Genomic DNA, 24,509 nt, shown 5'->3' with positions numbered 1-24,509 from the left:
AACGTAATAGTCAAAAAGATGCTCACTGAACTCTGGAGAAGAATGGATGAACTCAAGGGAGAACTTCAACAAAGAGAAAATATAAGAACCAATAAAGACTGAAGATCACAGTAACTGGAGTGAAAAGAACACTACAGAGAATCGACAGACTAGAGAATGCCAAAGAATGGATCAGCAACCTGGAAGACAAAGTAGTGAAAATCACCCAATTAAAAATGAAAAGACTGAAAAAAATGAGGGTAGTTTAAAGGATTTCTGGGACAACATCATGCACACTAATATTCTCATAACAGGGTTTCCAGAAGCAGAAGAGAGAAAGAAAAGAAAACCTATTTAAAGACAAAATGGCTGAATACTTGCCTAACTTATCAAAGGAAAAGCCATTCAAATACAGAAAGCATATACTCCCATACAAAATGAAATGAAAGAGACCCACACCAAGACACAGTATAATTGTCAAAAGTTAAACAGAGAATTTTAAAAGAATCAAGACAAAAACAACTCATGACATATGAAGATGATCAGAGGATACTTCAGCAGAAAATTCACATGCCAGGTAAAGGAGAGATACGGTTTCCCAGACGTTCAAAATGTTCAAAAACCAAAGGAGTTCATCACCACTAAGCTGGCCTTATAAGGAATGTTTAAAGGGGCTTCCTTAAATGGAAAAGCAAGCTAGAAATAAGAAAATTATTTAACAAAACAAAACAAAAACCTCACTCGTAAAGAAAAACACATAGTAAAAGTAGTGGATCATCTACTATAAAGCTAGTATGAAGGTTATATGCTGTCTACAAGACACTCAATTCAAATCAAAACACACATACAGACAGAAAATGAAGAGATGGAAAAAGATATTCCAGGCAAATGGAAATGAAAAGACAGCTGGACAGCAGTACTTTGATAAAGGAGACTGTAAAACAAAGACAAAGAAAGACATTACAAATAATAAAGGGAAATGTTATGTTTTATTTGGATGCTACTTAAAAAAAAAATCAACTACTGGCAATTAACCAATTCAATATAAGCCAATCTGATACTGGAATATAAATTAATGTTAAAAATGTGATTAGGACTTGTTTGGTTTTTTGGAACAATGTTTTTTGTAGTTTGACACATAATTATAAAGTATTTGGCAGGAAGGATAAATTATTTCTGGAATAAACCTTATTTTATGATGTGAATTCTAAAAAGTTTACTGAATAGTTTTCCCTGAATACTCTCATTCTTTAAAAGTACTGTCATTAAATAAATGAAGAACCCAAGAGTATCAAGTCATAGGCAGTGAAGACCCAAAATTCCTGAAACTTTTGGGATTATATGTGTTATTTAATTTTTAAAAGCATCTAATGTTGACAAGAAAATTGAGAGGAAGGTATAGAGATTCTCCTAACCCCCTGCTTCCACATATGCAATGCCTCCCCCATTATCAGCATCACTCTTAAATGTGTTTTAAATTTCAGATTATGGACATAAACTGCATACTATGTAGTAACTGTTGGAATTGGGGCAGTATCCCACAATATAATATTAACATTTCTACAACTAAATGGATAAACAGTTATACAGACTTAGATTTTTAAAAAGGGCTATGAATATCAGTTCAAATGAGGTCCTGCTGTCAAGAGTTGTTGATCTGTATGATTTACAAGATGTTATTATCAGTTTACCGACAATGAGTATGTTCCTGGCAGGTATTTCGTAACTTAGGAGAATCACATCCTAATTGGTATCAAAATGAAAGCTGATTACATTAAGTCTCCTACGTGTGAATGAGTTCCATTCCAAGAGCATGTTCGTAAGTCCCATTTGATTGTAAGTCCAACAAAGTTAGCCTAGGTACCCAATTAACACAATTGGCTATATAGTACTGCATTGTGATAGGTTTGTAATACTTTTCACACAAGTAGTACATAAGCAACAAACAGAAAAAAAACAGTTTTGAGTTTACTTAAAAAAAATTTTTTTAACATGGTACAGTAGTACAAGAACAACAGCTGGCATGGAGTCAAAAGGCGAGAAGAGAGTTCCTGACTAGAGGAGGAAGTGGGGGTGAGAGATGGTAGAGCTGAAGCGTCGTCAGCAACAGGTGGAGGGAAAGCTGCAATTTCACTCACACCTGACTTTGAAGGCACAGGTTCTGGTTCCTTGATGGATTGAATTTTATTTGCTCTCTTGAAAAAAATGGCCCAGTGGTATCTTGGTAGTGAGTGGACGCTTGCATCTTTGAAGGTTTGCAATTCCAAGGTTTATATGTAGAGGAGTTATTTTATTCCCCTTATGCGGACACAAGGACTTGTGCGTCACATTGTTAGCCACTCCCCTTAAGCGAATGTATTAGATATAGTTTGTCTGTTTATTCCTGAAAAAACTGTGTGAAGAGCAAAAGGATGTACATGGTACCTTGCAGATCAGATATACTCAATAAACGGCCAGTTCAAAATGAAACAAAAAATTACTTGTTGGGATTTTAACTGTAATAAATGTATAGATCAAAATGGAGAGAATGGACATCTTAGTAGTACTGAGTTGCTCATTCCATGAACACAGTGTATTTTTCCTTTTGTTCAAGCCTTTGATTTCTTTCATACAAATTTTAGCATAGAGTCTATGGATACTTTGTTAGCCTTATTACATAAGTATAATTTGTTCATTATAGGCGTAAAGAAATATGGTGCACTTTTATACACTCTGTATCCTCTGACCTTGCTAAATCTCCAGCAATTTTATAGGTTTTTTTTTTTTTTAGATTTCCTCTATAGATGATCATGTTGTCTGTGACAGCTGAAATTAATCTAAGGATCTATGTTTAAAATAAAATGACAAAATACCATGTCAAATAATGTAGTTATAGCATATATCCACCATGATCCACCAAACAATGTTCTATTGGTCTAGTGATGTTCAAAACACACTTGACAAGATATCAAAATATCTGTTTTATACTTTTCTGAAGTAAGCAACGATAGGAAAACCAGATATAGGAAAGACTGGACTGCTATGTAATGTCACAGATCACGTGGCTTAAGTAACAGACATTTATTTCTCATTGTTCTTTCTGAAGGCTGGAAAATCCAAGATCAAGTTGCCAGATGATCTGGTTCCTGGTGAGGACCAAATTCCTGGCCTTATCCCCCTTCTTGATGTGTGTTCACATGGCCTTTCTTTGGTGTGTGCATACAGAGATTTCTCTTTCACTTTTTAAACCACATCTTGAGGGTCCCAACTTCATGACCTAATTTAAACCTTAATACTTTCTAAAGGTCTTACCTCTAAATACCATCACACTGAGGGATGGGATTTTAACATATGAATTCTGGAGGGATACAAATATTTAACCCATAACAGGCAATAAACAAGTAAGCCCCAGGACAAGCAGCTGTGAAACTAATTAGAAATGAGGGTGTCACTTTAAAACTGATTCTCAAAATCAAAGTTGTAATTCACCTCCCAGCTTGAACATAAGTGTGTGAAAAGAAGAGCTAGTCTTCTTTGGGTCTTTCCACTTATGCATGAATACAAACAATCAAATTTCTGCCCATTTTGATTTTTGCTAATGAGCTGATTTTTAACACAATATCAATCAGACTCATATTAATATGTATTTTGTTACCTGAACACTATTGACAGGAGTGTTTCAATACTGACTTACATAACAAATAGCTGGCCAAAGGTGTTAGTTTCTGCAAAAATACTATGGTCAATAATGTTTGTTAATACGATGTTTATAGTGTCTTATGTTGGTCAATGATGAAAAATTTCCTTAAGGAACAAATCACTCACCAGTAAGCAGGCTGGGATAAAACCTTCATCTGTACAGTGTTCTGCATATTCTTTTAAGTCTGAACTTTCCAAAATAAAAGCCTGGCAGGTAGAAGTAAGGTTCTCCTGTTGTAAGTATCCTAAATGAAAAATAAAATGTAATTCAGTAATGTCAATAAATTCTGAACTTTTGATTAAAACTGCCATTGAAAACACTACAGCAATTTCGTATCAGAGATGCAACTTCAGGTGAACATTACGGAATTCTGCAGCCTTGCCAGAAACGCTAATTTGGGCTGAAGTACAAAGCAGAATTTGTAAAATAGCTGTGTAAAAGAAAAACTCCAGTTAGTAGGCTATAAAGTTGTAGTAAACAGAGTATTTAGTATGGTATTGGCATAAAAACAGACCAAAGGAACAGAATTGAGAATCTAAAAGTAATACCCAGCATATATGGTCAACTAAATTTGACAAGGAAGCCAAGAACACTTAATGGAGAAAAGACCATCTCTTCAGTGAACTGTGCTAGGAAAACTGTATATTCACATGTAAAGGAGTGAAACTAGACCCTTGTCTTACAACACTCATGAAAAGTAACTTGAAATAGACTAAAGACTTAAACATAAGACTTGAAAGCATGAAACTCCTAGAAGAATATAGGAAAAAGCTGCCTGACATGGGTCTTGGCAATGATTTTCTGGATTTGACATCTAATGCACAAGTAACAAAACAAAATAAACAAGCTGGAATATATCAAATTAAAAAGCTTATGCACAGCAAAAGAAACCATCAACAAAATGACAAAAACAACCTATGGAATGGGAAAGTATTTGCAAATATCTGATAAGGGATTCATAACCAAAGTAAATAAAGAACTCAATACAATTCAAGAGCAAAAACCAAATTATCCAGCTAAAAAGAGGGTGAAAGACCTGAACAGACATTTCTCTGAAAAAGTGAAAGGTCAACTGATATATGAAATGATGCTTAACATCACTAGCCATTAGGAAATACAAATAAAAACAATGATGAGACAGCATTTCATGCCTTTTATAATGGTCATCACCAAAACAGACTCACTTAATATGATAATCTCCAAGTCCAGTCATGCTGCTGCAAATAGCATTATTTCCTTCCTTTTTATGACTGAGTAATATTCCTTTGTATATATGTCCCACCAGACATCTGCCAGTGGACATTTAAGCTGTTTCCATGTCTTGGCTGTTGTGAATAGTGCTGCTATAAACATAGGGGTATGTGTTATATCTTTTTGAATTACTATGCTGTCTGGATATATGCCCAGGAGTAGGGTTTCTAGATCATATGGCAATGCTATTTTTAGTTTTTTAAGGAAACTCCATACTGTTTTCCATAGTGGCTGCACTGACCTACATTTCTACCAACCATGTAGGAGGGTTCCCTTTTCTCCACACCTTCTCCAGCATTTGTTGTTTGTGAAACTTATTAATAACAGCCATTCTGACCAGTGTGTGAGAAGGTACTTTATTATAGTTTTAATTTGTTATTTCCTAATAGTTAGTGTAGCACTGTTGAACATCTTTTCAGTATATGAATGCTCTTATTTCAAGAACACTTTATGTGCTATTGCCTTTGTGTGGGCAGCTTATCTTTTCTTAGCTGTGTGTAAATGTTAGTCGCTCAGTTTTGTCTGACTCTTTGCAACCCCATGGACTGCAGCCCACTAGGCTCCTCTGTCCATGGAATTCTCCAGTCACGAATACTGGAGTGGGTATTTGTTCCCTTCTCCAGGGAATCTTCCCAACCCAGGGATCAAACCCAGGTCTCCTGCATCACAGGCAAATTTTTTACCATCTGAGCCACCAGGCAAGCTGAAGAGTACTAGAGTGGGTAGCCATTTCCTCCACCAAGAGATCTCTTTGACCCAGAGATTGAACCCAGGTTTCCTTCATTGTAGGCAGATTCTTTACCATCTGAGCCACCAGGGAAGCTCCAAAGGGAGAGGTTCGAGTCGTTGCTCTTTTTAGTTGCTAAGTTGTGTTGACTCTTTTGCAACCCCATGAACTGTGCATAGGATTTACCAGGCAAGAATACTGGAGTGGGTTGCCATTTCCTTCTCCAGGGGATCTTTCTGACTCAGGAATTGAACCCGCAGCTCCTGCTACGTCTCCTGCAATGCAGGCAAGTCCTTTACAGCTGAGCCACTGGGGATGTTCTTTCTTAGCCAAGCTAATTCCAACTCATTCTTCAGGTCTACTGAAGTAATTGTCACTTCCTCAGAGAATTTTTTCTTTGAATTCTCTATATACCATACTCCTATTACAAGATACTAGATTCCCTTTATAGTATACTTACCTCAGTGTTAGTACAATAGTTAATAACTACTAAGCCAATTTTGGGGCTTCTGAGGCGGCAGTAATGGTAAAGAACCTGCCTGCCAATCCAGGAGATGAAAGAGACACAAGTTCAATCCCTGGGTTGGGAAGATGCCCTGGAGGAGGGCATGGGAACCTACTCCAGTATTGCTGCCTGGAGAATCTCATGGACAGAGGAGCCTGGCAGGCTACAGTCCACAGTCACACAGTCAGATTAACTAAAGTGACTAAGCATGCACGCATGCAAGGCAATTATTATTAACGTCTTTCCCAACTTCAAAATTATAAAATTTACCTGGAATAGTATCTTTAACTAGGCCAGACAAGTGAAAAAAATGAGAAGGCCTGCAAAGTTATTATATATGAGCATTAAAAAAAGAAAAGGGCAAGGAAATTGTCCCATTTTAGGGAGACAGAAATGGCAACCCACTCTAGCACTTTTGCCTGGAAAATTCCATGGTTAGAAGAGCCGGGGACCCTACAGTCCATGGGGTTGAAAAGAGTGAGACACTACAAAGCACACACACACATATGCACTGGCTGGGATGTTGGCACCCATCCACCAGTGGCTCAGTGGTAAAGAACCCACCTGAAATGCAGGAGACACAGGAGACTGGGGTTCGATCCCTGGGTCGGGAAGATCTCCTGGAGGAGGAAATGGCAAACCACTCCAGTATTCCTGCCTAGAGAATCCCATGAACAGAGGAGTCTGGTGGACTCAGTCCACAGGGTCACAAATAGTCAGACATGACTGAAGTGACCATGCATGACTAAGTGACTGCATGCACCAGTTTGTATTCACAGCTGATGAATCAGTTTTCCAACCTCTTGCTAATTAACGCTATGGAAGAAATAAACATACCAAAGACACCATTGTTTGGAATGTGAGAAAACACTTAGAAATCAGAAGAAACCTTTTATTTCAGATACTACTATTTCAATATCCCCATCACTGAAAATATAAAATCCCCTTTGATGTGAAATTAGGTGGATCAAAGATGGCTATTTCCCTCCCCATTTTTTCATTTTTCACAAATAAACGATCCAATATAAACCCTTATAAAAACTATAGCCAGCTGAAATCAATTTTTATGATTTGCTTTCTGACAGTCACATTATTTGGAATAAGTTAAGTCAGCCACCACTAGGATTTCATGAATTTAGAAATTTAGACCACTATAGTCCACTATAGAAATTTAGACCACTATAGCCTATAGACCACTAGAGTCATTGTGGAAACAGGGCAGTCAGCGATTTTTCTTTATATGTTTCAAAATTTAAATTGAAGACCCCAAACTGTTTCTTTTTATGGTAGAAAGTTTTACAGGTACTACTCACCCCACATACACTGGTAATCACTTGGGGCTTGTAATAAGTAATGTCATGAAATCTAATTCCTTAAAGTAGATTTGCTTTTCTCTAGACCAAGTATTCTCAAAAACAGTGACACAGCCCCAAGGGGGTGAAAACTGGTACTGGGGAGGAAAGAGAATGAATAAAATATGTCTTTTATGCATAAATCACAGGTATACATACAATATATAAAGTCTATTTGTAACCTGGCTTAAAACACAACATTAAAAAAACTAAGATCATGGCATCCAGTCCCAATACTTCATGGCAAATAGATGGGGAAACAATGACAAACTTTATTTTCTTGAGCTCCAAAATCACTGCAGATGGTGACTGCAGCCATGAAATTAAAAGATGCTTGCTCCTTGGAAGAAAAGCTGTGACAAACCTAGACAGCATATTAAAAAGCAGATAGATTTTTTTGCTGACAAAGGTCCACCTAGTCAAAGTTATGGTTTCTCCAGTAGTCATGTATGGATGTGAGAGTCAGACCATAAAGAAAGCTGAGCGCTGAATTGATGCTTTTGAACTGTGGTGTTGGAGAAGACTCTTGAGAGTCCCTTGGACAGCAAGGAGATCAAACCAGTCCATCCTAAAGGAAATCAGTCCTGAATGTTCATTGGAAGGACTGATGCTAAAACTGAAACTCCAATATTTTGGCCACCTGATGTGAAGAGCTGACTCATTTGAAAAGACCCTGATGCTGGGCAAGATTGAAGGCAGGAGAACGGGACAACAGAGGATGAGATGGTTGGATGGCATCACCAACTTGATGGACGTGAGTTTGAGCAAGCTCTGGGAGTTGGTGATGGACAGGGAAGACTGGTGTGCTGCAGTCCATGGGGTCGCCAAAGTCAGATACAACTGAGCAACTGAATTGATACTAATATCTGTAACACTAAAATTTCATGCAAGGGGTAATTAGGGAAAATAGTAAAGTAAGGTTTGAGAAACACAGCCCGAGAAAAAATATAATGATATAATGGTAACTTTTCTAGAAAATATGGTGGGAATTCCCTGGCGGTCCAGTGGTTAAACTCTTGTGCTTTCACTGATGAGGTCTGGGGTTCAATCCCTATTTGGGCAACTAAGATCCTGCCAGCAGTGCGGCCAGAAAAAAAAGAATCACCAAAGCCCAGTTTTTGGCTTCTCATATTATAGTTTTGTGTAGTCTACCCTTGAGTAAAGGCTTTGTTAAAAAGCTAGAATGTCTTTTAACAAGTGTTTAAAAAGTTAAAATGCATCTTTAAATAGCAGTATCTGAGACATATGTCTTTTGCTGTTAAAAAAAAAAGCCCAACTTTGGACTATCTAGAATACCCATTTCAGGCTCAATGTATTCTTGTTTACTTTTGTCCAGAAAGTTCCAAAACAATGTTACAGTGACAGATGACTGCTTTATGCTCATTTATTATTACATTTACATTGCCTACAAAAAGCTCATTTATCATCCTTAAGTACCTGATTGTACCAGTTCTCAATCAGAATAATGGCAGAAATTTTAGGTACAAATTATCTGAAATCTAAATGCTACAATGAAAACACAAAATAGAAACCAATTATCTTTTACTTAAAAAAAATTACTCTTCAATCAAAATGTTTTAATTTTTCTTTTTATACCTTTAAAAAATTTTAGAGTAAGATAACTACATCTTCTTGTAAACTAACTGACCTATGTTCAAATAGGTAACTTGAATTTCTTTTTTTCTTAATATTGTCCTGTGCCTGCTTTTCAGTGGAGGTAATGACAAAATAGACTGAAGGGAAAACATAACTGAAAAAGAAAAGACAAAATCTGAGCTATATCTAGGGTTTGGAATTCTAGAAATTCGGGTGCCAGGAGTCTGCCCTCTCTTATTCCTATTTATAGAAAGGGAAAGATTAATTGTCATGCCCTCCTCCAGGGAATCTTTCCAACCCAGGGATCAAACCTGCATCTCTTATGTCTCCTGCATTGGCAGGCAGGTTCTTTATCACTAGTGCCACTTGGGAAGCCCCCAGTAATGAGTAATAAAATAGACTGAAGGGAAAACATAATTGAAAAAGGAAAGACAAAATCCTGGCAATATCTAGGGTTTTGAATTTTATGAACTAGGATGCCAAGATTCTGCCCTCTCTTTTTATAGAGTGGGAAAGATAAAGAAAGATGCATCTGATGAAAAAAGCAAGAGAGAGCTAATCCCCTTATCTGAAAATATTTCCTTTACATATTGTAATAGTTTCCTCAGATTATCAGTAGTTTGAGATGCCTTCATCCACCTGGCTCCTCCATGCGCCTTGTGTTCCCTGCCCAGGGATGGAACTGCGCTCCCTGCAATGGAAGGGTGGAGTCTTAACTGCTAGACTGCAGGAAAGTCCTTAAGATCTTAAGACTTAACTTCCAGTGCTTTATAGTACTAGATCCACAAATAACAAAGAAAATCTCTCTAGAAGAAGCTATAATCTACAAGGACCCAGAAGATAATATATGCAAATAACTGTAATAAAATAAAAAGCAAAGGTGGTTAAACAATTAGACTTATTTTATAGGGGCTAGAGAAAGTATAAACTGACTTGGGGCATATTACGCATGTTTCAAGGAAGAGATGAGTCAACAAAGCTGATGGAAAGCATATATGGAGCACGTTTGAAGAACATGCCTGGTTTGAATGAAGCACAGAATCTATGATGAATAGCTGGAAATACAACTGAAAACACAGAAGGGCTGAGGATCATAAAATGCTGTAAATGTCAGCAATGACATATGATTATGAATTAATAAAAGAATCTGAATAAATGACAGATATTATTCAGTCGACAAAGGGGAAGGTCATGACCATAGCTGCTGCTGCTAAGTCACTTCAGTCGTGTCCGACTCTGTGAGATGCCACAGACAGCAGCCCACCAGGCTCTGCCGTCCCTGGGATTCTCCAGGCAAGAACACTGGAGTGGGTTGCCATTGCCTTCTCCAATGCATGAAAGTGAAAAGTGAAAGTGAAGTCGCTCAGTTGTGTCTGACTATTCGCAACCCATGGACTGCAGCCCACCAGGCTCCTCCATCCATGGGATTTTCCAGGCAAGAATACTGGAGTGGGGTACCATTGCCTTCTCCGCATGATCATAGCTACACCTTTGTAAATATTTATTAAATATCTATGTCTTAATGATACAGTGATGTAAAGGTGAATAGAACCAGTGGCTCTTCAACTTTTGTGGGGTATGCTGGTCCTGGTTGTTTGCCTTCAAATCTACTCTTCCTGCTTCCCCTGCTCTGTCCTGTAGCACAGGAAACCTGACCCCGCTGCAGGCAATTTCCTGGGTTCCATGTCAGCTAGCTTCTGACTGGGTTCAATCAACAGGAAGCACCAGTGGGAGACTGGAGGGCAGTTACTAGGAGCCATGGTCTTTTCCTCCCACTTCCTCTTTGCCCTCGTAGAATTTCCTCTACTACTGCTCCCATATCAGACAAGTCTACCTTCTAGTTTTCACATAGTGAAACCAGCCTCTGGGTTTCATCTCTACTTGTCCTCCTGATTATCAGAGTGGTTTCCTGCTGTTTACCACCCTCCAGGTTGGCTCATGTAAGCTGCTTGTTTTCTTAGCTTTTCACCAGTATAACCAATTCCCTCATTAAATTCCTCCATGCTAAATACTCAGATTAGTTTCAGTTTTCCGGAATGGATGCTGACTCATACAGAAAGGAACAAATTTATTTAGGAATCTAAAGAAAAGTTCTGGATACTTTACCTATAAAAAATGCCCCACCTGTACATAAAACTTTACAGATAGTTTGGGACCTCCCACAACTCTTGAAGCCTGTACATTAATTCTAGAATAAGAATACTGAATGGAGTAGCAAATGGCAACCCACTCCAGCATTCTTGCCCGGAAAATTCCAGGGGCAGAGGAGCCTGGCAAGCTATAGTCCATGGGGTCGCAAAGAGGCGGACATGACTTGAGCACGCACAAACGAAGAATACTAAATAGGTCAAAAAGTAAGTTTTGGTTTGGGAAGGCAAAGTTCTACAAGTGAATGATGGTGATGGTTACAGAAAAATATGATTGTACTTAATGCCACAGAATTGGAAAAATGGCTACAATGGTTAAATTTCATATTAAAAAAAAGAATAAGTAAACACACAGCTACAATAAAACAAAGTAAGAGTATGATACAAGTAATCTACAATGCCACCAGAGCGTGTAAGGAGAAAGTACCAACTGTACCTGCTGGAAACAGTTTGAGGTTACAACTGACCTGAACCTTAAATACAAGTGTACTAGGGAAGAGAGGAAGAAAAACACTGCAGGCAGAGGGAACAAAATACATTAACAAGAGTATCTGGAGAAACTGCAAGTAGTTTGGAATGCCTGGGGCATAGGGCATATGTTGAGAACTTGAGATCAAGCAAAAGAGACTTGTAAGATCAGGTCCGCAGAATACCTTGTCTGACATACTAATAAAACCAAAACTGGTGACCCAGAAACAACAAATGGCACTTCGATGTATATATTTTGACCTGGACAATATTTAAAGAAATTTTAGCAAGGCAATAGCTGGATATAGCTGAGTAGCAAGGCTATTCAAATGGAGCAGTGAGGTACAAAAGTCAGTGCAGTATGTTGAAGACTGAAAGTTAAGTAAGGAAGTACCGTAACTAAGCAGAGCTTATTCTTTGAATAAATTTGATTTGTGAAAGGGTAACATAGAGCATTAGATAAAATAAGAGGTGGGGGTCTAGGAAAGTGTTTTGGTATGTGTGGGTAAGGGTAAAAAACCTAATTATGTAAATTCTAAGGGGAGAACTCTATTTTTAGCAATTGGCACAGTGCCTAGAACATACTAAGCAACCAAAGATTTGCTGCAAGAACATGATGAACAAAAGGAGCAACAATGAGAAGGACTGAAGGAGTACTGAGAGGGAAGGGGAACTGACAGAAGAATCATGGGCAAAGAATAAAACTCTTAGTTTTAAAGCCACTAAGTTTTGTGACTCATACATCTCTGTGGTGACATGATAATGCTAAATGAAAAAAGCAAGAGTGGTGAGATTTGCTTTTTTTGGTAGTATATACTCTTTTGTACAACTTGAAATTTTTGGTAAGTGAATTACTCTTTCAACTATTAGAACTCGAGGTGTGGTGTTAATGCTTTAGGCAGATTTTTGTAACCATAAATAAGACGAACTGCAAGACTATATGAGAAACTATGAAAATAATCCAAAGGAGAAATGGGATGCATACTGTTAGTACTCTGGCAATAAAAATGGAATGTGAATGACAAATAAGAATTTTAGGATAAGAAACAATGACTGTAATTTTTATCAGTTTTTAAAGAAGGAGGAAGTCTAGGAGAATACTCACAAGTTTGTTTAAAGTATTCCAGTTAGAAAATCGTACTGCTTTCTTAAGACCAGTGGTCCTTGCCCTCCAGGAAATATACTGGCAATATTTGGACACTTACTTTATTCTCACAATTGGGCGAAGGCGGGAACTGGGTCCCTGCTGGCATCTAATGGATAGAAGCCAGGGATGCTGCTAAACATCCCACAAAGCAAACAGGACAGCTACCATAATAAAGTATGTCAGTATTATTGTGAATTTTGTGAGTCTACTTCGGATCTGTTTACAAATAAGCCTAATCAATATAACAATTACAATAGACAGCTTTCTTCTTAGATGTAGGTTAACTGTTTTTTTTTTTTTTTCACTTGGATGTCCAATTTACTTCAAAAAGGTTAAATGTTGATATTCAGTTATGATAAAGTGTGCAAAAGATTAACCAAAAATTAACAAATATTAGTTTAAATTTAAGTGATTCTTTTCTCCAAAAACAGATGGTAGAACCAGTACCCTCTAAAGTTTCCTGCAAAATGTGCTTGTCAAGAGTCTGTGCATAATGAGACAAGTGCTCGGGCCTGGTGCACTGGGAGGACCCGGGGGGATCGGGTGGAGAGGGAGGTGGGAGGGGGGACTGGGATGGGGAGTACATGTAAATCCATGGCTAAGTCATTTCAATGTATAACAAAAACTACTGTAATGATGTAAAGTAATTAGCCTCCAACTAATAAAAATTAAAAAAAAAAAAAAAAGAGTCTGTGCATAAAAACTTTTTTCTTTTTTTGGACAGGGCCGAATACTTTAAAAAGGGAATAAGAAATGGATTTTTCTGATAGTAAAATAATGTTAGTAACAGTCTTTAGACACCAAGGGAAGTTTTAGAACAGATGTTTCCCATTTAACCATTCACATATGATGTCTGTAAGTCTGGCTCCGGTTTTGAGTTTTATGTGGCTCTCATTCCCAGCAATACAATACTCTTGATTCTTTCAGGGGACAAACAACAAAACCCGTTTCCTGCACAGACAATACACCCTGACAACTGGCAGTGTCACTCTTCAAACTGAGGAAAAACTAGGACTAGAAAACGTTCCACTGGAAGGCATTTCCAGTGAAAAGTCTTGCTAATTAAAAAAAAAAAAGAATTGCTGCTGTCTTAAAAGTATGCAATTGGCGTTTCAAACCTCTACATTCTACGACTTCTTGCAGGAGGCTGGGGGGATAGAGAGGCAGGATCACTTCATTCGTTCCAAATTCGTCGCTCTAAAGGCAAGTTATGAGAAGGCCGTCAGAAAGGTCCTTCCCTAAAGCTGGGTGGCTGGGGAAGTCTTTTATTTTTCCTAATTCGGCCCCAGCTCTGACACGGGAAAGTGAGCCCAAGGTTGAAGAACATGCAGTCCATCCATCACGTAGGCAACTCCGCTGCAGGATTCTAATTGAGTGTGCAGGCCTGACTTTCCCTCCAAATCCGGGCCTCAGGTGTTCCACCCGGAGTTTCTCTTCAGCCGCCCCTCGCCACAGAGTCTCGGAAGAGTGGAGCATTCACACATAAAGAAACTTAAACCGCCCGAGCCTCCCACTGAAGAAGATTCACCGCCAGTCTGAACTTGAAGGTGGGGAGGCAAAGCCCCAAAGCTTCCCCACCCTGGGAAAAACCTCTGGCTCCAAAGGTCCTTCCGTCCGGCTTCGCCTCATCCAGTACCCCTCCCTCCCGCGCCGGCGCTTACCCAATACCAGCCGGGCTACGTCCGAAGGTAACAGCATGATCGAAGCCGCAGAAGGAACCGTAGTGAGAGACGAGACTCGGATAAAAACCAACACAGCGACAGCCCCTGCGCCGCATCTCCCGGTTCCAGTGGCGGCACTGAACCCGCGACAACTTGTCCCGCCTCTTTCGCTCCACGCCAGCCAATCGCTTCCGCCGGAGAAAGAAAGGCGCCGAAAAGAAACCCGCCTCCGTTCTACTTGGAGCTGTCGTCACATCCGCCCTCACATTTGGATGGGGGCGGGGCGGGAAGGCGGGAGCGGAGAGGCTGGGCCGGCGCTAGAGGGCGAGCGGCGGACGCAGGGCCGCACGCCATTGGCTGACAGGGCGCACGCGCGTTTCCCTCAAAGAACCCTGTGTTTGGAGAGGCGGGTCTTGGGAGTGCAGAGCGTGCGTGTTGGGACAGCGTGGGCAAACAGTGCCCCGGCGCTACTTCTCCTTAGTGCTTCCTTTGGAAACGTACGCTGCGCGATCACTCCAGGTTTGATCCGGAAGCCGGAATAGTGCTTGGACAGCCGGCTCGGGCTTTGCGGGAGGCGGGTTGAGCGGGCTTCTAGGCTGCGGACATCACCGCTTACTCAGATTCCACTTCGGCAGAGTCCAACGGTAGGGCCGCGGAAGAAGCTCAGTGGCTTCAGCGTTGGGGAATTCAGTCTAATCTGAGCCGTTCAGCCCCTGCCTCCAGACGCACTCCTACAGAGCGGCCCTTTCCTCTTCTCTTTACCCCATCTAGCCTAGCCCCCTGTCCTTGTGGCTTTCTTCTGCCCACCCATCGTGCTTCTGGCGTATTTAGTCTTCAGCCTTCTTGCCCATCCCCTTCCGGAGTCCAGATGTAACTGGATGGCTTGACTAATCATCTTTTTCTCCCCTCTCATAATTAGCAGTTTTAATCAGCGAGCAATTTGTGGAGGCTTAAACTGCAGTCTCCTGAGTAACAGGCTTGGGCTTTGGAATCACTCTCCAGTTCAAAATTCTGACTGTCGGCTGACTGTGTGCTATCGAGCCTGTGGTAATTCTATCCTGTGGTAAGTGTCGTGGTCTCTGTGGGGGTTGGAAAAGAATTTCCAGGCATGAGGAGAATAAAATTTATTAGGGTGGGAGCTGCTGTTAAAACAGCTGGCCATTTCAGGGGAGAGCCAAACGCTTTTGCAGGCTTGCAGCCAGTTTCCATAGCCTTAAGACAGAGAAATTCCTACTGGAATGGTGGCAGTAGGTGATTGGTAAGGATGCTCTTGGGTGGATAGTAGGGTGGGTATCTTACATATTATGGGGTTAGGGTACTGGCCGGTTTAGATCCCGAGGGTCATAGCAACAGTTGCTGTGGGGCTTCGTCAGTTCCAGGGGTTTTTATCCTGTGACCTTGGTATAGGGCTCCACATTCCGCCCTTTTTTTATTTATGGGCCAGACTTTGGCCCCTTAACACCCTGCTCATGACTGCCTGTCTGCCTACCTTATCCTTGTCTTGGGCCTGGGGACCCAAGTCACTGGGGAGTGGGGCTTCTTCAAGCTGGGCAGGCACATTGTGGGGTCCTGAGTCCCAGTGCCGACTTTCTGCCAGGGTGCATTTACAGAGGGAGATGAGAGTCCACAAAATGATAAGGCAGCTTGTTCAGCGTTGTCTGGGTGTTGGCTGGGGGATATTTTAGTCGTATTACTATTTGGAGATTTATTTGTTGTATTCTAGAAGAAACAAACTTAACAAGAAAGTTAAAGAAACATGGCCCAAAGATTAATAGAAGTAGAAAAACTGCTGAGGGGCTCACCAGGAGAACCAAGACCAGACACTGGTCCGTAACATTAGTGTTTCTCTAGGAGAATTCGAGAATTTGGGCTCATAAAAATCCTGACCTGAAAACATCTGACTATCTGAAGGCCTGTTCTTCCAGTTTGTTCCAGAACAGAGTGCCTTAATTCTGATCTCTACCCTGAACTTCTTTTAGGGGCTATTGAAGGTCAGCAGCTTGCAGTGGTCATGATTTAATTTTTGTAGAGGCAGCTGGCAGTTACCAATGTCCAGTCAGCAGGGCCCCTTCATAGCCACATTTTTGACCATATGTTGGAGGCATTTCGTGGCCACTGTGTCCCATGATGCTGGGAAGACTCATTCCCAAGTCTAGTGAAGATTCCACTGATAGGTCACTCAGTGTGCTGGTACTAGACCAGGCCTTGTGAGTAACAAAAGTCTCTGGACCATCCATGTTTTACTAGCCTCTTGGTCCAGGAAATTATTCCCTCCTGTTACTTCTTCCTGTGTCTAGAGTTACGTTATTAAAATAGTTGATCTCATATGGAACTGCATATCAGCATTTTATCATAGGCTTAATCATTCATTTGGTAACATAAGAAACAAGTTTCTGAAACAGGTGACATAGAATATAATATAGCTAGCAGTTGTTAGTAAGCTCATAAGTAAGAATTTAAGTCAAGAACTTCCATGAAGTATAGCATGGTACTTGCCCAGGTCATCTGACTTAGTTGTTAAATGACTATAGCTTGGTGTCCATCTAATTAAACCTTTTAGCAATATAACAACTATCTTAGAAGTGAGTCTTAGTAAATAGACCTTAATTAACAAAGCTAGAACTTAATATTCAGTGAAGCATAGTGTTGTCTTTTTTTTTTCCCTTTGTGAGGACATTAATCCTGTAGCCAGAGAAGGCTTTAATCCATCAAATAAAAATAAGGTTTGTCAGGGAGCTGGGAAAATCCAAGTGGCCATCTTGGATTTACCTTAGCCCTGACTCTGGTTAGCAGTTATTCACCCATTTTTAATTCCCCAATTTAGGAGTAGACTGAGTTCAATTCAGTTGCTCAGTCGTATCTGACTCTTTGCATAGACTCTTTGAGTAGAGTGGTACACTCAAAGGGTGGATTTGAGTGGACCATACTTTGAGTGGACTATTGCCATGTTTCAAATTGATGAGTTAATTTTTGTATATGTAGAATGAGCTTTGTCTACATCTACCATAATTTTTATAGATCATGGTGAAATAATGCTTATTTACTTTAACAAAGTAACAAAAGATTTTAGAAAAATATAAATCACTTAAAGGCAAAGAAATTCACAATCTGTGATCAAAAGCTGTAATTTTTTTTTCTAGTAATCATGGTTTTATTTATTTATTTTTCATTTATTTTTATTTGTTGGAGGCTAATTACTTTACAATATTGTAGTGGTTTTTGCCATACATTGACATGAATCAACCATGGATTTACATGTGTTCCCCATCCCGATCCTCCCTCCCGCCTCCCTCCCTAGTCCATCCCTCTAGGTCTTCCCAGTGCACTGGCCCTGAGCACTTGTCTTATGCATCAAGCTGGGCTGGTGGTCTGTTTCACTCTTGATAGTATACTTGTTTCAATGCTGTTTTCTCAGAACATCCCACCCTCGCCTTCTCCCACAGAGTCCCAAAGTCTGTTCTGTACATCTGTGTCTCTTTTTCTGTTTTGCATATAGGGTTATCTTTACCATCTTTTGAAATTCCATATATATGCATTAGTATACTGTATTGGTCTTTCTCTTTCTGGCTTACTTCACTCTGTATAATGGGCTCCAGTTTCATCCATCTCATTAAAACTGATTCAAATGAATTCTTTTTAATGGCTGAGTAATATTCCATTGTGTATATGTACCATAGCTTCCTTATCCATTTGCCTGTTGATGGGCATCTAGGTTGCTTCCATGTCCTGGCAATTATAAACAGTGCTGCGATGAACATTGGGGTACACTTGCCTCTTTCAGATCTAGTTTCCTTGGTGTGTATGCCCAGGAGTGGTATTATTGGGTCATATGGCAGTTCTATTTCCAGTTTTTTAAGAAATCTCCACGTTGTTCTCCATAGTGACTGTACTAGTTTGCATTCCCACCAACAGTGTAAGCGGGTTCCCTTTTCTCCACACCCTCTCCAGCATTTATTGCTTGTAGACTTTTGGATAGCAGCCATCCTGACTGGCGTGTAATAGTACTTCGTTGTGGTTTTGATTTGCATTTCTCTGATAATGAGTGATGTTGAGCATCTTTTCATGTGTTTGTTAGCCATCTATATGTCTTCTTTGGTGAAATGTCTGTATAGTTCTTTGGCCTATATTTTGATTGGGTCATTTATTTTTCTGGAATTGAGCTGCAGGATTTGCTTGTATATTTTTGAGATTAATCCTTTGTCTGTTGCTTTGTTTGCTATTATTTTCTCCCAATCTGAGGGCTGTCTTTCACCTTGCTTATGGTTTACTTTGTTGTGCAAAAGCTTTTAAGTTTCATTAGGTCCCATTTGTTTATTTTTGCTTTTATTTCCAGTATTCTGGGAGGTGGGTCATAGAGGATCCTGCTGTGATTTATGTCGGAGAGTGTTTTGCCTATGTTCTCCTCTAGGAGTTTTATAGTTTCTGGTCTTACATTTAGATCTTTAATCCATTTTGAGTTTATTTTTGTGTCTGGTGTTAGAAGGTGTTCTAGTTTCATTCTTTTACAAGTGGTTGACTAGTTTTCCCAGCACCACTTGTTAAAGAGGTTGTCTTTTTTCCATTGTATATTCTTGCCTCCTTTGTCGAAGATAAGGTGTCCATAGGTATGTGGATTTATCTCTGAGCTTTCAATTCTGTTCCATTGATTTATATTTCTGTCTTTGTGCCAGTACCATACTGTCTTGATGACTGTGGCTTTGTAGTAGAGCCTGAAGTCAGGCAGATTGATTCCTCCAGTTCCATTCTTCTTTCTCAAGATTACTTTGGCTATTCGAGGTTTTTTGTGTTTCCATACAAATTGTGAACTTATTTGTTCTAGTTCTGTGAAAAATACTGTTGGTAGCTTGGTAGGGATTGCATTGACTCTATAGATTGCTTTGGGTAGTATAGCCATTTTCACAACATTGAGTCTTCCAATCCATGAACACTGTATATTTCTCCATCTATTTGTGTCCTCTTTGATTTCTTTCATCAGTGTTTTATAGTTTTCTACATATAGGTCTTTTGTTTCTTTAGGTAGATATACTTTTAAGTATTTTATTCTTTTTGTTGCAATGGTGAATGGTATTGTTTCCTTAATTTCTCTTTCTGGAAAACAGAAAGAGAGAAACAGAAAAAACTGTATTCTAAGAAAGCTTTTTCTCTTAACAGAGGAGACCAAATTCCAGTCTGGTACCAGCTTACTGTTAATAATAAAATTTGTTTATTTGGTTAACCTTAGAAAAATCTTTTCCATAAATCTTGAAGTAGCAGTATTCTTGCAAAGACATCAGAGTGAAACTATAGAAGACATGTTTAATCTGATTAAATTGCCATTGACAAAGAAACCTGGTCATTGCTGTGACATGGAACACTTTAACATGGTAGGTAACTAGAATTATAACTGACATTTTACCAGGACATATCAGATTTTCATGTATTTCACATAATGTTTAGGATAGCTACAGTAGAAGCATCAACCATACAATATAACCTGAGAAGATTCATCATTCCTCCAGCAGTACTTCCCATATAATTTAACATGTCAAATGAACCCAAGTAATTTAATATCTCTTTTTGGAACATCTCAGGGGCCCTCTGAAGCATCCCAAAGTTAGCTAAAAGTCAAATCATTTGGGAAGTTTTGTCAATAAATATCAAAAGGGTTTATAACAGTCAGATAGGATCATATTGGTCACTGTGAAACAATAGTTATTCACTTAGCCAAAGTAGCAAAAAGGATTTCAAAGGAACAGATAGAACAGATCAATTAAGAGTTAAAGAAACTTAAATCTTATTATTAGAAGCAGTTCAACATCTGAAGAAAGTATGTCCTCTTAACAGAGAGAAAGGCCAAATTTAAGTTTTTGCACCAGCTTTTAACTTCATTTAAAAGCAAATTTACTTAAATTTATTTTAAACTTAGTCCTAACCATGCACAAAACTTTTCTCAGGGCCCACTTTCCACAGAACTTCTTATCACTTTCTGTACCCATTACTTTGTTCTTGCATCCTGAACAACCACGTGTAAGTCAGACTCACTTCCTTTTCCCTTCATTAAATGCAATTTCATTCCTCATACCTTCTTTATTAAAAACATACATCCTACTTTTCTTAAGCAACCAAGAACTGACCTTTATATTAGCATTCTGTAGATTGGTGAGCATAAATATCAGTGATAATTTCTAAAAAACCTTTGCTTTCTTATAGAAGACATCTCAGAGTAGCACCAAACATATTTATGAATAGTCCCAAATCTCTTTAGTTTCTCTGTAAAAGGAAGTTAGTGTTCAGTAATGAATATTTTACAATCTTATTTTATTTGGAAATGATCTAGGTATTCAATAAACTTCTGTCACTTAGTTTAGCACAACTGTAAAAATTCAGGTTACCAAGATCTGGAGAGACTATTTTAGACATACATTTCTTAAAGTATATTTATTCCTAATGGAGTTTATCTAAAAGCTCATATCATTTGCATATTATTTTTTAGAAGTTTCTTCACTCAAAATACTTTCCTTGTTGATAAACATGTAATAGATATAAAATACAACAGTATTTAACTTATGTTAAACCTAAGCACAATGAAAATATTATGCTTAATGTTAATGACTTGACATGTCTATATTAGATTAGCAAACAAACATTAATACTAGATACTTAATATTGAATATTTCCCATTTCACGTGAACCTCAGATTCATTCAGTTAAGTTTCTCTTGTATTTAGAATTGTTTGATTTGTAAGCAATTACTTTTCTTTAGGCCAGTTAAATTAGAGCTCATTTACATCTTAACTTCAGTATTATCAAAAAATAAAGATACACACTGAGAAATACATAAATCCAGAGGGACAGATAGAGACCTCATAGTTTTCCAGTTAACATTTAAAATGTCTCTTTGATGCTTTTTTTTTCTTGGCTTGAAGTTCTAATTTGACCAAGGCTGAGGTCTCAGGCAAAGTGGACTGTGTATCAAGGACATGGCAAGGGTTAAAATCAAGCTTTTCCCTAGGCAGGCCTTTTTAACAAGCTAGTTGTTTTTAATTGCATATGCAAAAAGAACTGTTTTTGCAAGTTTCCAAGAAAAAAAATTTCATTTTAACCAGTTTTCTCCAGAGTCTAAACAATATATGGCCATCCTGTGTCAAAAAGTCATCTTTTCTTTCTGTAGTGATAGTTTTATAGCTAAAATATAGACCAAATAGTGGTCAAATTGACTGTCATGCCAGGGGCAGATCAGCTGATAAAATTCTTGGATTGCCTGTCTGGGAGAAGTGGGGACTTGTTTGATCAGAAGAATCTGAAGGAGTAAGGGAATTTGCAAGGGTAGGAAAGGAAGCTTGGTCCCTCTCCACCCTGAAAGACAGGAGTAGTTAGAAGGGAATTCTCTAGAATGTTCAGGAGAGTTTTTGATCCCTCAGGCTTTTGAATATAGGAGAAAGACCTGGACCAAAGGGAATCTCAGAATCCTTTCCTAGTCTCCAACAATAGATATCAAATGTAGATAGGAAAGGTTGAGTAGGGGTCGTCTAGGAAATCTGATGGAGAAGGGGGCAGAGGGGAATGGGATAGGAAAGCAACAGAAAGACAGATGCAGCGTAAGCCCCTCAAATTCAGATTCTGACTAAGGTCCATGAAGGACTGAACATAAGGAAAGTCTGAGTCCTTTCCCTGATTTTGGCAAAAGAGATCAAGTTGAAGGATCATGCTACAATGTAGTGTGCCATTCAGAATACATTTTTTTTGGTCCCCCCAGTTTGTATTGGGTCCAGGCCTTTTGCAGGGTCAGATTTTTCCGGTTCCAGAGAATGTAGCCAAGGGGTGAGTCTGAGACAGAGGCTCCCAGGATGTACCAGAACCCACTGGTAGCCTACATGCCATAGAATGGGGGTCGTGAGGGTCACCAGCTGACAGAAAGGCGTCCCTTTTGTTCCAGTGATCTCTCCGTGTGACTGATGGCACAAAATGACTGACCGTCCCAACAGGTGCATCTGACAGTGAGAGGTAACCCCTGAGAACTGTTCAGCTAAGGTACCATGTGACCTGGGCAGAGAAAGAGATTCTCGGGAGCGACCGGGAATTTGGAATTCACCATTTGGCATTTCCCTGAAATGTGGAGGGCACTCTTGGAATGGCTCAGAGGCAACACCTAGGCTCCTGTAAATCAATCCAGATTAAAAAGGAAAGAAGTGAAAGTGACAGGGAAGATAGGCTGAGGAATCCACCTTATGATCTTGCTGGGGAGGCGGTGGCCAGGGGGCGATGGGCTGTGTTTTGATTTAACCACTATGTGCCTGGCATGAAGCATGGAAGTTGTCTTGCTAGGGGGTAGATGCCCTTGTGGTGTGATTCATTCCATGGCTCCCTTATCCTCACACGGGTGTCTTCATGTGGCAGGCTCCATAGTGGCTTTTAAGTGCCTGGCCTATGCCCACACAATATTGGTTGGCCTAATCCTCAGAAAGGAGTCAAAAAGGAGAGACCTTTACCCATCTGGGCGGCAGCTACTGGGATGCCATGAGCAGTGGGGCCTTTGGAATACACCAGTGGGTAACCCTTTCCAGACGACCTCAGTTGCCTCCACAGCCACTTGCCCTGTTTGCAGAGATCCCTATGAGAAATGAGAGGCCAGGAGGTGGGGGAAGAGACCCTAAGTCTCCACACAGGCAACCAAAAATGTTGTGGTCTGTGCACAGGTTGGAAAAGAATTTCCAGACATGAGTAAGAATGAGAGGAGAATAAAATTAGAGTGGGAGAGGCCATTAGAACAGTGGGCTGGCTCAAGGGAGAGCTGAACACTTTTACAGGCTTGTAGCCAATTTTTATAGCCTCAAGACAGGAAATTCCTACTGGAATGGTGGCATTAGGTGATTGGTTAGGATGCTATAGAGTGGGTATTTTACAGAAACGGGGTCAGGGTGCTGGCTGGTTTAGATACAGAGGCTCATGGCAACAGTGACTGTGGGGCTTCATCAGTTCCAGAAATTTCTATCCTGTGACCTTGGTACAGGGCTCCATACCTATGACCTCAGTTTAGGGCTCCACAGTAAGCATTCAAGAGCGTTGGCTGCTGTTTTTACCAGGTATAGATAAGCAAAAAGACTATTACAATTCAGAGTGAAAATGTGATAGAAGAGTATTGTGATGGTAGAGGAGTAGATGAGGTTCTGTAGAAACTGAACCTGGGAAAATCAGTTCCATTTGTGGTGAGACCTTGGTGTTAAATTGCTCTGCAGGGTGCTAGGAGTCTTCCAGACAGAAGGGAAAGTGCGTGTAAAGGCAAATAGATGGGGAAACAATGGAAATAGTGACAGACTTTATTTTCTTGGGCTCCAGAATCACTGCAAATGGTGACTGCAGTCATGAAATTAAAAGACACTTGCTCCTTGGAAGAAAAGCTATGACCAACCTAGACAGCATATTAAAAAGAGACATTACTTGGCTGCCAAAGGTCTGTATAGTCAAAGCTATGTTTTTCCCAGTAGTCATGTATGGATGTGAGAGTTGGACTATAAAGAAGGCTGCACACTGAAAAATTGATGCTTTTGAACTGTGGTGTTGGAGAAGACTCTTGAGAGTCCCTTGCGCTGCAAAGAGATCCAATCAGTTCATCCTAAAGGAAATCAGTCCTGAATATTCATTGGAAGGACAGATGCTGAAGCTGAAGCTCCAATAGTTTGACCACCTGATGCAAAGAGCTGATTCATTGGAAAAGACCGTGATGCTGGGAAAGATTGAAGGCAGGAGGAGAAGGGGATGACAGGATGAGATGGTTGGATGGCATCACCGACTCAATGGACATGAGTTTGAGCAAGCTCTGGGAGATGGTGAAGAACAGGGAAACCTGTTGTATTGCAGTCCCTGGAGTCGCAAAGAGTCGGACACAACTGAGCAACTGATCAACAACAAGAACAACAAGGTTATGCAGCTTTTAAGTGGCAGGACCAGGATATGAACTAGTACAGTGACCACTGAGCCCACACTTTTACATTAAGATGAGAATGGCATGCCAAAGGCA

The 24,509-nt window shown here is 39.7% G+C and overlaps 2 protein-coding genes across 12 annotated transcripts in view; one reads left to right on the top strand and one right to left on the bottom strand.

The window, feature by feature from the left end:
• The window catches only part of NPAT (nuclear protein, coactivator of histone transcription), a 53,055-nt gene extending 38,299 nt beyond the window's left edge, over positions 1-14,756 (bottom strand). The window contains exons 1-2 of one of the 3 annotated variants that reach the window (XM_020891371.2): positions 14,513-14,756; positions 3,784-3,902 (exon numbers count right to left, since the gene is read on the bottom strand). In XM_020891371.2, the coding sequence (XP_020747030.2) occupies positions 3,784-3,902; positions 14,513-14,549 (156 nt within the window). In that variant the 5' untranslated portion in view covers positions 14,550-14,756. Of the gene's footprint in view, positions 1-3,783; positions 3,903-14,512 lie in introns of those variants that run through there. The other 2 variants (XM_070473642.1, XM_070473640.1) reach the window with 2 other exon arrangements.
• Positions 14,757-14,915: 159 nt separating this feature from the next.
• ATM (ATM serine/threonine kinase) overlaps positions 14,916-24,509 on the top strand; it is a 156,986-nt gene continuing 147,392 nt past the window's right edge. For 6 of the 9 annotated variants that reach the window (XM_070473623.1, XM_070473621.1, XM_070473622.1 and 3 more), the window contains exons 1-2: positions 14,916-15,031; positions 15,432-15,575. The gene's annotated coding sequence lies outside the window, so the exon portion shown is untranslated. The other 3 variants (XM_070473619.1, XM_070473620.1, XM_070473618.1) reach the window with 3 other exon arrangements.

Source organism: Odocoileus virginianus, chromosome 10 (genome assembly GCF_023699985.2).
Source record: "Odocoileus virginianus isolate 20LAN1187 ecotype Illinois chromosome 10, Ovbor_1.2, whole genome shotgun sequence".
NCBI lineage: Eukaryota > Metazoa > Chordata > Mammalia > Artiodactyla > Cervidae > Odocoileus > Odocoileus virginianus.
The sequence above is the reverse complement of the archived record's forward strand: the minus strand, read 5'-3'. Positions and strand labels throughout refer to the sequence as shown.